General features: G+C 41.9%; 1 protein-coding gene across 4 annotated transcripts in view; it reads right to left on the bottom strand.

Moving 5' to 3' along the window:
- The window catches only part of ATP8A1 (ATPase phospholipid transporting 8A1), a 122445-nt gene extending 111489 nt beyond the window's left edge, over positions 1-10956 (bottom strand). For 2 of the 4 annotated variants that reach the window (XM_032999089.2, XM_032999087.2), the window contains exons 1-2: positions 10676-10956; positions 1766-1880 (exon numbers count right to left, since the gene is read on the bottom strand). In XM_032999089.2, the coding sequence (XP_032854980.1) occupies positions 1766-1880; positions 10676-10724 (164 nt within the window). In that variant the 5' untranslated portion in view covers positions 10725-10956. The remainder of the gene's footprint in view (positions 1-1765; positions 1881-10675) is intronic. The other 2 variants (XM_032999088.2, XM_032999090.2) reach the window with 1 other exon arrangement.
- Between the last annotated feature and the right edge of the window lie 3769 nt (positions 10957-14725).

The following is a 14725-nucleotide window of genomic DNA, read 5'->3' as shown; positions in this document are numbered from 1 at the left end:
ACAGAACCTTTTGTGATTTCTGTGCTAGCAAACAGATTTGTTTAAACTAAAAGGGAAACTGAAAGACTTCTTCAGATGGCCCTGCCAGGTGTCCATGAACCTGCTAACCCAGGGAATCCCCCATCACCCACAGAACTGGTACATGCTTCCATGTTGAGGCAAGAAATTCCTTTGTCACCTCTGCATGCTCTGTGGGAAGCAGTCAAGCCCTACTCCCACTTAGTTACAGGCAACAAGGAAAGGAAAAAAAAGAAAGAGAAGGTAGGAGTCAGGCAGTTGCACCACCGCCGAGGGAGCTGATAAGGCCAGGTCCACAGCTCTTGGGCCCAGAGCAGCACCTTACCCCACAAGCCATCGCATACACTGGGCAGGTAACTCCGCACAACGGCTCCAGTTCAGCCAAATTACTGGGGAAAGAAATGTAACAAGCCTAACGAGCAAGGTGCTAAGTCAGGACTGAGAAAGCATGGAGTTTCTGCGCTGGGTATAAATTTGCATGATTTAATGCAAAAAAAACCCCAACACTGAATTTAAGTGGTGTGTTTAAAAAAATTATTAAAATTACAAAATTCTATTAAAAGATTAAAGAACTATACCCTTAATTGAACAGAAAGTTCACTTTTTTTTTTTTTTAAACTGATAAATATTAGATATTAAGTCAAGTTTTGCTAGGCTGGAAGAACAGAACACAGTTTATCCTAGTGTAATGATCTCTGCTAAGCCATCACCATGAAATATTTGAACTCCCAGATCTGTGTCAGCCTTACATTTCTTTAAGAACAGACTCCTACCATCTAAAGTCCTAAAGCAGTAACAATGAAGACAATCAGGCCAAAAACTGAGAAGCTAAAGACTTGGAAGCATATTTTAACCCTTTTTAAAGTTAGTAATAATTAATTTAACTTTGAATAAACCAGTCAATTTAAAGGTGGAATGAATACATCCTGCAAAAAGCTCAGCACTGTCAAGAAACAAAGGGAATGACAGAAAAGGCAAGTTGCATATGCAAGCAAAAAGCATTATAAAGTATCTCAAAGTCCATGAAAAACTCCCACATTGTTACTCTCAACGTTTGATATATTCAGAAATTTTATAAAGGTACCTTCAGAAAAACACACCTACTTAGGACAGGGACATCTTTGCCATTCATTTACTTTGAATTTTAACAACAGAACTGAGAATGTTTCCAGATCTAAATATACGTTATTTATGAGTATTCAGTGCATTACTTAAAATTCAATAAAAACTAACAAGAAAGTCATACCATAAATCATCATCAGAGTCCTGAAGTCCAAAACCAAAATTCAAGACTAGCTTCATAAGCAACCACAGCATCTTTGTAGCTGGTTGACTGAAAAATACAGTTTCTGAAGGACCATCAATGCCATGCTCAAGAGAAGTGCATCTACATTGGAATCCAGCTACCAGAAGTATGTTTAAAGATGAAAGATGAACTGAACTTCAGCTGAATTGAAAGCTGAAGAACAAATTCATACTCCAAGGATATGCTGATGGTGCAGCTGTAAAGGCAACCCTTTCTCAATCCAGATCTTCCTCATTCTTAAAAATTCAAAAAGTCAAGTCTGTAAATGAAACAGCTCTGCTGCTCTTGTTGGTCCACTTCATTCCCTTCTCCAGAGTCTGAGACTGTAACTAGTGGCCAGAGGAAATGGCAGAAGTGGAATAGCATCTTTCCTTCATTTTTGCTATGCGATATGCAATGCTCTGAAATTCAATATGTATCAACAAAACCACTATTTCATACCTGACATGATTATTGCAGAATTTGGTTAGCTGGGGCTGATTGATGAATATAGTTCTCAGTTCCTCTTGATCAGCTAGAGAAGTTTTCTCTGAAACATCATCTGTCTTCTCATAGCCTGTAAAAACACAGAATGATTTTCCATATAGATTTATATACACAAGATTCAAGGCAATTCATGACAAAAAAAAAAAATTCACCTATTGTGAATGTGAACTCAATGCACTTGCATTTCTCACAAAAACAAGTAATGTTCATTTAAAAACAAAAAAAGTTTCAGCCTTTGAAATAATTTTAATTAGATATGAGGATAAAAGGTATATAGTCAATATGCTCTGTATATATGATAATGAATAATAAATGTAAAATCTGTTGAATTCATGAGTATGCTTAAATAAGTTGTGTCACTTCATGGCAATAGGAACTATAGTCTGTTGATGCAGTGGGTATACAAACAAGCAAAAAGGCTAATTCTTCCATCTCTCCCAACTGAGTGATCTGGAGTTAAAAACTTGCAAGATTCTGGAAATTACTTCCAGTACTGAGGTAAATATTTTAAAGGAAAGACACCAAGAGAAATATACAAACACTAACGTAAGAAAAAAGTAAGAAGTTCAAGAATATACCAGTAATTCTGGGCAACATCTAATGAAAAATGTAGTTATCTGACAAATAAGCATTACAAACTCAGAAGATCTCTATATTCTACAGAGATCATTCAGCAGATCAGTTTAAAGTTTTGTGTGTAAAGCTTGTGTCTAGTATAGCTACCTTAAATCAAAATAACTAATTCTCTGTTCACACTAATCACCTGTTCTGAGAAATACTCATAGGAACTCACTGTCATAATTAAAACTAAGCAAACACAGGAAACCAGTGTAAGCAAACAGAAACAACTAATGTAAGCTACCCTACAATGAGATCAATTATATTCTTCCAATCCTCAGGAATCCCCCTGACCACCACACCCTTTCAAAGGTAACCAAGAGTGGTCTAACAGTGAGACCTGCCACTTGCCTCTGCACTCATGAATGCATCTGATCAGATCCCACGGACACGTGTATTCCCAGTGTAAGTGTTCCCTAACATGGTCCTTGCTCCAGACTTTCCTATTCTTATCAAGAACATGTGGTTCCTGAAGGCTGAGCTTATCAGTAGAGACTAAAGAGAAGGCTCCAAGTACTGCATCCTCTTCTGTGTCCTTGGTCTCCAGGTTCCCTACCCCACTCAGCAGCTGGCTTCCATTTTGCACAGTCATCTTTGTGCTGTTCCATCCAAAGGAGAACAAGAAGGGCTTCTACATGTCCCTCAGTGAATCAAAACCCCAGTGGGCTTTGCCTTGGACAATCCCATCCCTCTATGCCGTCCAGTCACCTGTCCTTGCTTCCAGCTGTTGTATGTTCCACTTTTACATTCGAGTTTTGTCAGGGGCTCCTTGTTCATCCATGCAGCTCTACTGTCACCATTGCTTGACTTCTTGCTCACTGAGATGGACCAGCCTTGTGCTGGGAGGAGGTGATCCTTGGAAAGCAAGGCCACTAGCATGTGTTGGTTAATGGGATATGATTCCTTCACTTGCTACAAGTTTTCTGCATGAGTAGTTTCAGTATATTCCTCACTTTGTGTGGGCTTAACTTGAAACTTACATTCTCAGCACCTGCCTCCACTAGTCAGTGAAAGCTGAGCTTTGTGTATACTGACAGTGATAAAGCACGTGTTAGCAGGCCTTAAACACTATATAATACCTGTTTGTTAAAAAGACTGCCAAACTATAGACATTTATTTTCATATATCAGTAGTACGGTATTTATTTGTTCTCCTTTAATCAAAATGACAGCAAAAAGGTGCTGAGGAGCTTCATAAACATTCACTGCCTCACTTCCTACTACCTTGAATTCACCTTTTTCAATTTTCACTTGGAAAACAATCTTCGGAGTTAAGTTCTGAGCCTCACACGTAGCCCTCTATACTCTGCAGCTTCAGTAAAACCAGGTCTCCTGTCCTAGGTACATTATACGACTCTGAAAGCTTCAAAGGTTACGCGTCTCATCACCTCCCTGCCTAAACTTTAGAATACATTTCTTTAGAGTACACAGACTAAACTGATATGCAAAGTGCAGTATCAAGGAGATACAATTCTTCTGTGTTTGTCTATATGTGTATATACATAAAATTATCCAAAAGCTTATACATTACTGAAGTCATTGTTTCAAATGGTAAATATGCTTAATTTAAATGACTAAAATGTTTTCCAGACAAGAGACATAAAATGTTCTTTGAAATGCTCTGCTTTCATATAAGATTATCCATAAGAACATTAAAAAAAAAAAAAAAGGAATTTAATTCAGCATTTAATATACCACCCTTTGCAACAATACCATTACATCAGCACTGACTACCCAAGAACTTCTGTCAAGAGTCAGCACATCTGAGTTTCAGCTCCTCTGCAGCTATGTATCTATCCTGGTTAGCTAGTAGATGCCCAATGCCTGGCCAGAAATGGGGCACACTTTTCTTGCCAGGTAGCTGCTGATTTTCAGAACTGCCTGAGGTCAGAGCTTTTTTTGCTGCACCTTTTTTTGCAAGGCAAGCCAAAGCTTGGGCACTGCTGCTGGGCTCTCAGCATGCTAAATGTCTTCAAGGGACACTATACCACCCTCATCTGTGTGCTTGGCAGACCTACCCTACAAACCATAATATATAGACTTCAAAAACAAAACAAAAAAACCTGTTGTAAGTGAAATTTTCCACTAATTTGTCAGATATAAGACCCTACATTCATACTCATCACTATGAGTGTGACTGGGAGTTTCCCCACATGATGTGTTCACTAGAATTGCAACTAAAAATTAGCTATTGCATTCCTAGAGTTTGTTTGTATTCCACATCTTCAGAAAACTATCATAAAGCATTTCGAATTTCTGCCATGTCTCGCCCACACTAATCTAGTGTAAACAGATTAAATCATCAAAAGCTTTAATTATATTTGTTCTTTCAAATACCACCTGCAAGGAAATCTTCAATTTGTTTTATTTACATAAAGTGAGTAAAGAATTTGACAACAACTGGTTGGTACTCAAATGGCCCAAAATAACGTCAGGAACAAAGATTTTAAAAGGATATGCTTTTCAACAAGGATACATGTTAAATGCTGTGGCAGTTTATACGCTTATTTGAAATGTCAGCAATCTACAGCCAAGAGGACAGAAGTCAAGACTGCAGATCTGTTATACTATTACAATCCCTGATGCAATCTGGCACTTTACAGGAAATCACATCTAAGACGTGTATCGTTTCAACTATTCACTTGCAAATATGAAGTAGGACATCTATCAAACTACACTTTCAAACCTGAGTCTAATTGCATTACATCACCCCCTGACTTTTAAGAGCTACCCTTCTATGAAATTTTAAAAACAAAAACTATCAGCTAGAGCTTAACTGCTGACTAACCTAAGAAAAGGTTGCACATGTAAGTGCAGCAGGTCTACATAAAAGTTCACCACTTCACAAAAAAGGTATTATGTGTTATATTTCTTTCTCCAGAAGAGTGAGGATCTATTGTCATCAAAACTATTTCTATGAATTCAGCCTATTAATCAAATAAAGAGGCTGACCTGTCACAAAAATACTGCCTACCAGTAATCACAGGAACAATAAAAGCATATCTATACTTAAGAACAGAAGGGAAATTTCACCAGATCAGCTCTTGGTGAAAGTAGCAGCAGTTTTAATGAAGGTGTGTTTGAAAAGATGCATTTAACACACAGAAAAAAAATTAAAGAGTTGGCTGCCCTTCTGTAATCCATTACAAGGTTCCAAGACAACAAAAGGACATTGACCCAAACGTTCAAGAAGTTGACAAAGAAAAAAAATATAAAAACCTGAAGTACAGAATCCAGACAGGAAGGCTAAAACCCCCACAACATGTGTACAGACAATAGCAAAGCATCTGGTGTTACAAAATTTGATTTTAAAAAAATAGTGTGAAGAATGAGAGTAAGAACTTAAGACGAAGTAATAATCCTACTCTCCTTAAAAATTAAACAAACTGTAGTTATTGCTGTGTTACAGGTATTAAATTGATGTCTACCTAATTTACTTCAGGTTAGTGCAATGAACAAACAAATCGGAAAAGCATTATTCCGGGTCTTAAAATTAAAAGCATCATCACTCTTCTTGGCTTAAAGGCCACAACAACTTAAGGTCACAACAAATTCTGAAGTATACATCTCTTAGTAATAATTCTTAAGTCTTATATCTAGCAAGAGTAAAAAAGCAGTTATCACATTTCAGACAGGAACCGTGATGCTTTACTAGTAAGACCTGCCACTCAGAAGGTAGAATGAATACATTTCAAGACTTTTCTTTCTCTGCTGTGGCTTGCAACATTGCTGATATTTAACCCAAGTTGAGCTGATATTTAACCACAGCTGAATTATCAAACAGGTTCTATGACATACATTCTTACATGCCCCCACTGACAGAAAGGCATCTGACTTTAAAAAAACTTGTATATCTATTATGCAGAAGTGGCAAATTTCAAAACTAACTTCCTCTTAATACTCAGAATTACACTTTCTGGTAATACATTTTGATTATTTTATGTCACGACAGAGCCAAAACCAGTAAGAATGTGCTTCGGTATCAATGGAATGCAACTATTACCATAAACAGAAAGTTCATTTACAAAAATGTTGCACAAACTAGAATGACTGTACCTACTATTTTGTTCTGCATTCTGAAAGTCATTTGCTAGCAGAACACAGAATCTGGGAATTATTGATGGATAAGCACAAAACACCACAAATTTCATTCCAAGTCACCCAATAAATAGCTGAGGTTTTGGTTCACGTTTTCCTTTAATCTGTCCAAACTTGAAGAATGGACATGCTCCAACAGGTTTATGTCTTTCCTGTGCTGGAGGCCCCAGAGCTGGACACAGCACTCCAGGTGGGGTCTCACCAGAGAGGAGTAAAGGGGGAGAATCACCTCCCTCGACCTGCTGGCCACCCTTCTTTTGATGCAGCCCAGGACACAGTTGACCTTCTGGGCTGCAAGCACACACAGCCAACACATGTCCAGCTTTTCATCTGCCAGTTCCCTTAAGTCCTTCTCCACAGGGCTGCTCTCAATCCCTTCATCCCCCCAGCCTGTGTTGGTACCGAGGGTTGCCCTGACATAGGTTCAGGACCTTGCACTTGGCCTTGCTGAACCTCATGACGTACACAGGGACCAAATTCTCGAGCTTGACCAGGTCTCTCTTGATGGCATCCTGTCCCTCAGGCGCGTCAATGGCACGACTCAGCTCGGTGTCATTGGCAAACTTGCTGAGGGTACACTCAGTCCCACTGTTTGTGTCATTGACGAAGATCTTAAAGTCATCACCTTGCACAAGTTCAGCTTCACCTGGTTTTGATATAGGCATTTACCTCCATTAACATAAAGAAGCAATTACCTACTATTGTTGTTACACAGCACCATGGCACCTCAAATTTCTACCCTCTCACAATGACCTTATATAGGTCGCTGAACTCCACCAATACACACAAGAAAAGCAGTAATGCTTCAATCTCCAGGAGAATTCCTGACAAGAACTGCAAACCATGATTCCACTCTCCCAGTCTCTCAAAAGAAATAAAGACACTTTGAATTCTTCCATTTCATATTATTTAATGGATGCATATATTAACTGTGTAGTTATATATAGCTAAACCATCATAGTTAATTACTGTATTTAATAAGGCTAGATGTAGACTACACTACTCAAAGATTCCCCATGTGTTTTGCAACTGCGGAATACTTGACACCAATGCTACTTCCACAGCACCAAATGTCTGAAGCCCAGGTAGGATTCTGAACTCAAGTTACTGGTGGTGAAAACACAGGTAGAGACTTGCTAAATTTGTTTAGGAGGGCCAGACCTTCCATGTCTTGAGCAAGACTTTATTGGTACACATACCACTTTAGAACTGCTGTTTCCTATGCTTGTGGTGAACTGTAGGTGTTCTTCTTTGCAACAGGGATAATAGGCACAAAATTCTGTTTAAAAAAGATTCTAATCATGCCTGGTTATCTTTCATCAGCCATGAAGAATACAAGAAACTGCACAGGTATGAAAAAATACCATGAAAATAGTTCCTTTTTAATCAAATTCCTTTCTCCATGCAGGTAGCGTGTTGTCTTACAGACATTAAAACACCTACAATTTTTATATTGTAATAATTTACAGACTGTCAATTCTTCTGTGTGACTGTTGACCAATTCCTGGGAATGATACCTGTGTACACTGTCCTGACAGTTCTGATTTAGCTTCATCTGCGCACAGCAGTTGATTTTCACTAACAACATTATCACTATCTCTTCATGTCAGAGAGATCTCAGTTCTGAGATGTCAAGACAGTCCAGACTGATAAGGTAGCTCATGATCCATGGAAAAAGGGCTCTGAAGCAGAAATGAATTGCTGCAGTGACAGAAGAGAAGAATTAAGCTTTAACCCCAAAGATACAATAAATAATTAAACACCCCCTAGAACACGGGAAGTAATATTAAGCTTGTCTATCAGATCCCCACAAGTCTTAGGCTACTCTAAGGGATGGTCCATGCCATAACAGCACTTAGGGAGACTGCTGTTTGTGATCACAGTATTAACAGGGACTTCCAAAGACCACACAGGGATCCTGGCAGTAACAAGAATTTCCTACCCCGCACTGTAGGTAAGACTTTGGTGGAGGTCCCAGAAAGCAGCCTTATCATCACCTTGCACAGTGCTTATCTAAGAGACTCCTGTGATGGCCAGAGCTAGGGTTTTACAGATCCTTTATGTCACTGTCAAATGCTAGGGATGAGGCCCACATTGAAGAACTCTGGAGGTCTCTTTTAGAAAACAGTAGCATTTACTTACGAAGAACTGTTTAGAAACGCCAGCCACACAGTCCAAGTTTGTGGACTAATTAGATTGGAAGCCATTTGTCTCAAAAAAGAAAAAGGAAGAGGCTCATTGGCATTGGTTTAATTGTGAATGAACTAAGTATAAATAAAATGAACTGAATATAAATAAAATTAACTAGTAAGCATCACATTAATCTAAGAATAAAAAAATAGTAACAGTTTTTAAATTATTTGTTTTTGCGTAATAGTATATATAATATAGTATGAGTCAATAACATAATTGCTATGATGAAAAATTATCGTATCATTTTTCAAAAGCTGTTTCTTAAAAGAAGTTGCATACTTATTTTCAGTCCTAAAGAAAGTATTTTTGAGAAACCCTGTATTCAACCGTTTTACAGTCATCCAAACTTGAACACTATTCAAATAAGCTAGATTTTTTTTTTTTTCCTTTTACTGCATCTGCACATCTTAGATAGACATTTAGCTTTAGGGAGTACCATATTTGTTCATTCATAACCATGAAGATTCCTTTAACTAGATCATTTTAAAGAGAGCATCAATTTTCCCAATTTATTTGTGTTAAGCTTGCAGTGAAAACCAACTGTCTGGAGAAGAATGACTGGAAAAGAACTGAAATTAAGCACTGAAAACTTGGACATTCAGCTAGTCCCATTATATACATCTACTAATCACTGTGTGTACAGTAGCACGGCTGCTCTGGTTGTAAACATGTTTCAGAAGTGTCCCTGAAAGGATGTACCTTCTTCCTTTCTTCTTGGAAAGATCCATTATTCTATTTCTTGGCCAGCTAACATTTGTTATGTAGAGGCAGAGCCAGACCTCCTACAAACCTGCTTTTCAGGGAGGAAGGCATGTAACATGGGAGAAACAGAAAAGAATTTCAAGAGAAGAGCTTACTTCCAATCTACATTTCTTCATGCTCTTCCTAGCACAAAACAAAAAACAAAAAACAAAGCAACAACAACAAAAGTCCTTTGTTTGGAAGAAGGAAGAAAGGTAAAGGAGAAAGTTTCTACCTCTATATATAGCCAAACAAAGCACGAAAGTAATCAACCTGATTTAACACCTTAAATGCAAAAACTTTCAGACAAAGGGATAAAACCTGCACACCTGCCTCAGGAAGTATGCGTCATTACAGTGACACTGCTATCATTACCTACAGCAACTGAGAATCACAAGCTGTCCCAACAGACTGCTGCTTTGGCACCAGTGATTTTAAATTTTACGTTTGCCTGCAATAAATATGATATTAAGACCATTTCACTCTAGTGATTCCTTTCACAAGGCAGCTCTTGGCACTTTGTTATGTGAAGGCTAAGCAATCCTAACCCTTCTGTTAGGCATGAAAAAGCAGCACGCTCTGAAGCTTTGAGGCACGTTCCCTGTATCGGAACCGCTTATTTATAATGACCAGCGCACACTGACACACTACATACAAGAGAGGAATCCCGACTTATCCTTGGGACAAATATCCCAGGCCGTGAGCCACCACTGCCTCGCTCCCTCCGCCGCTCGGGGCCGGCAGGTCGAGCAGCCAGAAACACCGGAGGGGAAAAAAAAAAAAAAAAAAAAAAGAAAAAAAAAGAAAAAAAAAAAAGGACAACCGCTCGCCCTGAAACGCTGCCATCACTGACGCGCAAACCGCGGCCCGGGGGCTCACCATCCCCGGCAGAGAGCGGGCGGCCACAAAGCCGAGACCGCCCGGAGACCACCACCACCACCACCGGTGGCAACACTCACGCCCCAGCAGTGAGGTCGATGCCCGGCCACGGCAAGAACCCGCCGGGGTGTGCGTGGGGCGGGGGTGGGGAGCACGGCGCGACCGGAGGCCGCGGTGAGGGGCGGCGCTGCAGCAGCCGGCGCGACACCGGCTCCCGCCGCCTCATCTCCCCGCCGCCCCCTCCCGGCCAGGCGGCGCAGACCCCGCCGCGGCTCCGCGCCGGCCGGGTTTTCCCCCGTCCCTCCTTGAGGAAAGGCGGGCGCCGGGCGGCACTTACCCTCAGCGCGGGAGCGGATCTCGGACACCGTTTTCTGCACCGCCGGCATCGCCGCCGGGCGGGGGGGGGGGGGCGGTGGCGCGGCCGCCTGCGCGCCCGGCACCTGCCGCACGCCGGAGCGCGCCCCGCGCCTCAGACGAGCCCCGGGGCGGGGGCGGCGGGTCCCGGAGCCGCGGGGGCTCGGCGGCGGCGGCGGCTCCTCCGGTAGCCCGAGGCGGCAGGCTCGCGCCCCGACTGCGCCTCCCTCCGCTCGCGGCGCCGCTCCTAACTGACAGCCGCGGCGCCAGCCGCCCGCCCCCTCCGGAACCTACCAACTCCGCCCCCTCCTCCTCCTCCTCCTCCTCCTCCTCCTCCCACCCGCTCACCGCTCACACCTCCCACCCACCCCATCGCTTCCTCGTCCCGCCGCCATCTCCCGCCCTCCCCCGCCTCAGGCTTGACCGGGCCGCTGCACCTAACCGGGCACCGGCACTACGAGAGGTTTATGCCCCGGTTCTGGAGCGAGCGAAGGGTTTCCGATGTGCCCACCCCGCGACGCGCGGGGAATGGAACGCGCCGAGCCGCTGCCCGGCACTGGGGGCAGGCTGGGCGGGGGGAGCCCCAGAGGAGGCCGGGCCGGTGCCCCCGTCCCCGGCGGCCGGGGCGGCGGAGCTCAGCCTCGGCGGGGCCGGGGAGGGGGCCGGTCGGGGCGAGGTGGGCTGCCCGGGGCGGCGACCCTCGGGCGGCGAAGGCTGGTCGGGGCGGCGCGGCCGGTGCAGCGCGGCGGCCCGGGCAGGGGGGCGGTGGGCCTGCAGAGCTGCCTGGCCTGATTTATCTGCACGGGGGACTCCCTCCGTCCCTTGGCCTCTTACGCAGTTTGCCGAGGTGTAACTGAGGCGAAGGGCGCGGTGGGGGGCGGGAGCCGTTCACCCGGCGAGGGAATTTGAAATGTTGCTCCAAAGCCCTCATTCAGGGGGAGAGAGGGTTCGTGCCGCTCTCTGACAGGCAGCCTTCAAAATCTCACCCAGCTTTTTATTTTTAATCTCTGATAAGTCAGAGGGCCGCAGTTTGACAGCCCTGAGTCAGTGTGAATCGGAGCTCTCCTCCTGTGTGGGCTGGTGGAAAGGAGGTCCCAGCTGCGGGTGCTTCGGGCTGAAGCAGCGACTGCAATTTTACTTCTAGACTGTTAACGTGATGCTTGGGTGACTGCAACAGGCTGAGCAGTGTGTCTCTGGTGTGTTGTCCCCACATCTCGGGTAAAAACAGCCACAGCAAAAGCAGGATGGAGAAGAAAATAGGTGATAGGATTGGGTGGTAGGTCTTTCGCGTTCATTCCAGTCAGGCATAAAGCATACTGGCTGCCTAGAGGATGATGGAAGTTATGAAATAGAATAAAGCTACTATTGTCCCATGAATCTTGAGAGGATATGAGGCTGACGTGTCCACTAAAGGCCCATCATTGTGTCCTCCAGAAAGTACAAAACACAGATCACAAATGTGGGATTGCTGCTGTTATCTTCACAGAGCGTACATACATGTTATGGGAAAATAAGGCAGATATAGTCTTTCTTAACAGCAACAGAGTTGGTCTTTTTGTTTGATAAAATTGTATACATTTAATCTGTGTAAATAGATCAAGCAGCACTTCATTCATGGAGAAAAGTGAACCAAGAATTTGTTTTTCTTAAATCCTGAGCTCAGATACTAGGAAAGCAGAATACTTTGCTTCACACATTGGGGAATAAATGGGGAATAAATGCATTTTTTTTTTTTTTTTTTTTTTCCTACAAGCCATGGGCCAGAAAACCTGCTGGAGACTCCCCTTCAAAGGGGAATGCTCTTCTGCATCATCCTATGCAGCAGTCTGGGTGTGGGTTGTTTGTGTTCTTGTTTTTTTTGTGTTGTTTTCTTTTTTTTTTTTTTTTTTTTTTTGCTGAACCAGAAACAAAGATTGTAGAAGGATCTCTCTTCGTGCTTTTTTACTGGAAAAACAAAATGTGTGGAAGGAACATGCAGTGCTCATCCAGTTTTAAGAAATACTCGGTGTAGGTCAGTCAGCTGTGGGCAGAGGCTTGGCTGAAGCGTTACTTTCTCTAAGAAACAGCCTTTAGTTTTCTGTTGAGATTCCATCGAAGCCTGACTGAAGCAGTCATTTAGGAGACTCAACATATATTTAACTCTCCCAGCATAAATAGGGCCCTTTCATGAAAAAGGATTTTGTGTGGGGTTTTTTTTGCAATTCATAGCAGCTACACTATTGTTAAAAGGCTACAATCAGACTGTGAAACTCACTATAAATTTATATACATGCCAGTCAACATGCATTTTCCCCCAGATCACTGCAATGCTGGTGACAAATAGGATTGTCACTTAAATCCACTTTCAAATCCCATTTTATGTCTAAACTTTTTTTTTGGCTGCAAGATCCCTGACAAGTGGCATTTATTACCGATACCTTTGGGCAACTGGAAATTTACCCACTTGAGCAGAGAAGATACTAAGACAATGCTGCCAAGCGCTATTTAAAATTGTGAATAGTTATTTTACAAACAAGGCCACTATCCACAGAATAGCACAGGAACGACATTAGTCACTTTATTCTTGGTATACTTTTGTGTACTTTGAGTTATTATGAATGCTTAATATCCCAATATTTTTTTTTTAAAGAAAAAGCCTTTTTTGAGTTTATCGTATGAATAATACTTAAAAAAGATAAAGCATAAGGTTCTACTGAATCTTACCATACTTAAGCAATTCTCCAGTTTTTACTCTACAAAGCCTCAAGGGTAAGCTAAACACATTTAACCATTCAGTTACACAACAGGCAGTTCATCCAGATGTTGTCCAAATGTGGGAAGCTCCACTGCTGTATTTCATAACAGTCCCCATCCACTTGCAGTATTACTCCAGTATAGTCCAGTAGTCTCTATCCTTTCTCCCTTCTCCCCACAAGATCTGCCAGCAGAACCAACTGACCCTTGTATTTATTTATTTCCTTTGGAAAAGATATATGAGCTCCATCCCTTCACCTCTTCTATGGTAAATATACTGCGTGTCACTCAAGCAGTTTCCATCTCCACACACCATCATTGTTGTTTTGATATAAACAGGTCAGAAAAGGCTTCTGCAGCTTTTTAAGCTGAGAGTGTGCTCAGTTTACATACTTGAGAGTATGTGCTATATTTAAGTAATCCAATATTTGTTTCTGGATCATCACTTGTTTGGAATGTGCACAGTCGCTGCAAAACGGAAGCAAGCCAGGCAGATTGCCAGCAAAGGTGTAAAACAGTATGCCTGTATTATGCATTAAAGATAAGATGACACTCTAGATTGAGCTTCCTCTTTGATTTCAGTGTGTATTTTGAAATATGTGGAAGCTCTGGTGGAACAAATAGCAATTTATTAGCATGAATTTATTACCAGACACTACCTTTTGGCACAAAAGAGAACAGAAACCTTGTTTTTAAATATATGCAGAAAAATTGCATATCCACAGAGAAGAACAAGTTATTTCAGGTGGAGGAAAAAAAAAAGCCTTGTGATGACAGCTGAAATGTTGAGCTAGTAAAAAAGAAAATTGTGAAAAGCCTTGATTACAAGTCTATTCGTCTGTCAAAAATAAGACATACACTACTTCATAGTTTTATGGAGTAGGCTGAGCTATGATGAGGCAGCCTTATCTCACCAGTTCATCTCTAAAGGCCTTCAGTGGTATAGACCACTTAACCCAATGGAAATTTGTTCTTGCAAATGGCATAAACACTTATTTTATTAGAACTTTAAAGATAGAATTTTCCATTATGTACAATATACCAACTGTCCACTGTAGTAGCCTCCCAGAGTAAGAAATTTACAAAATTATATGTCAACTCATTGTTACTTTCTAAACTTTGAAATCTCTCATGTTAGGTTTGTTTAATCTCAGATAAATATATCTCCAAAGCAAGTTTATGTAAATTATTTTACTTTTCTTTGCCGATATTTCAAGTACTGCAAATGAGATTCCTGACAGTTCTCTGTGTGGTTTAACAGAAACCAACAAATTTTTTGTTTGCCCAAATGTGATATCAA

The sequence above is a fragment of the Tyto alba genome, unplaced genomic scaffold (genome assembly GCF_018691265.1).
Source record: "Tyto alba isolate M040663 unplaced genomic scaffold, T.alba_DEE_v4.0 Super-Scaffold_6, whole genome shotgun sequence".
Lineage (NCBI taxonomy): Eukaryota > Metazoa > Chordata > Aves > Strigiformes > Tytonidae > Tyto > Tyto alba.
This window is presented reverse-complemented; position numbering and strand designations above follow the sequence as displayed.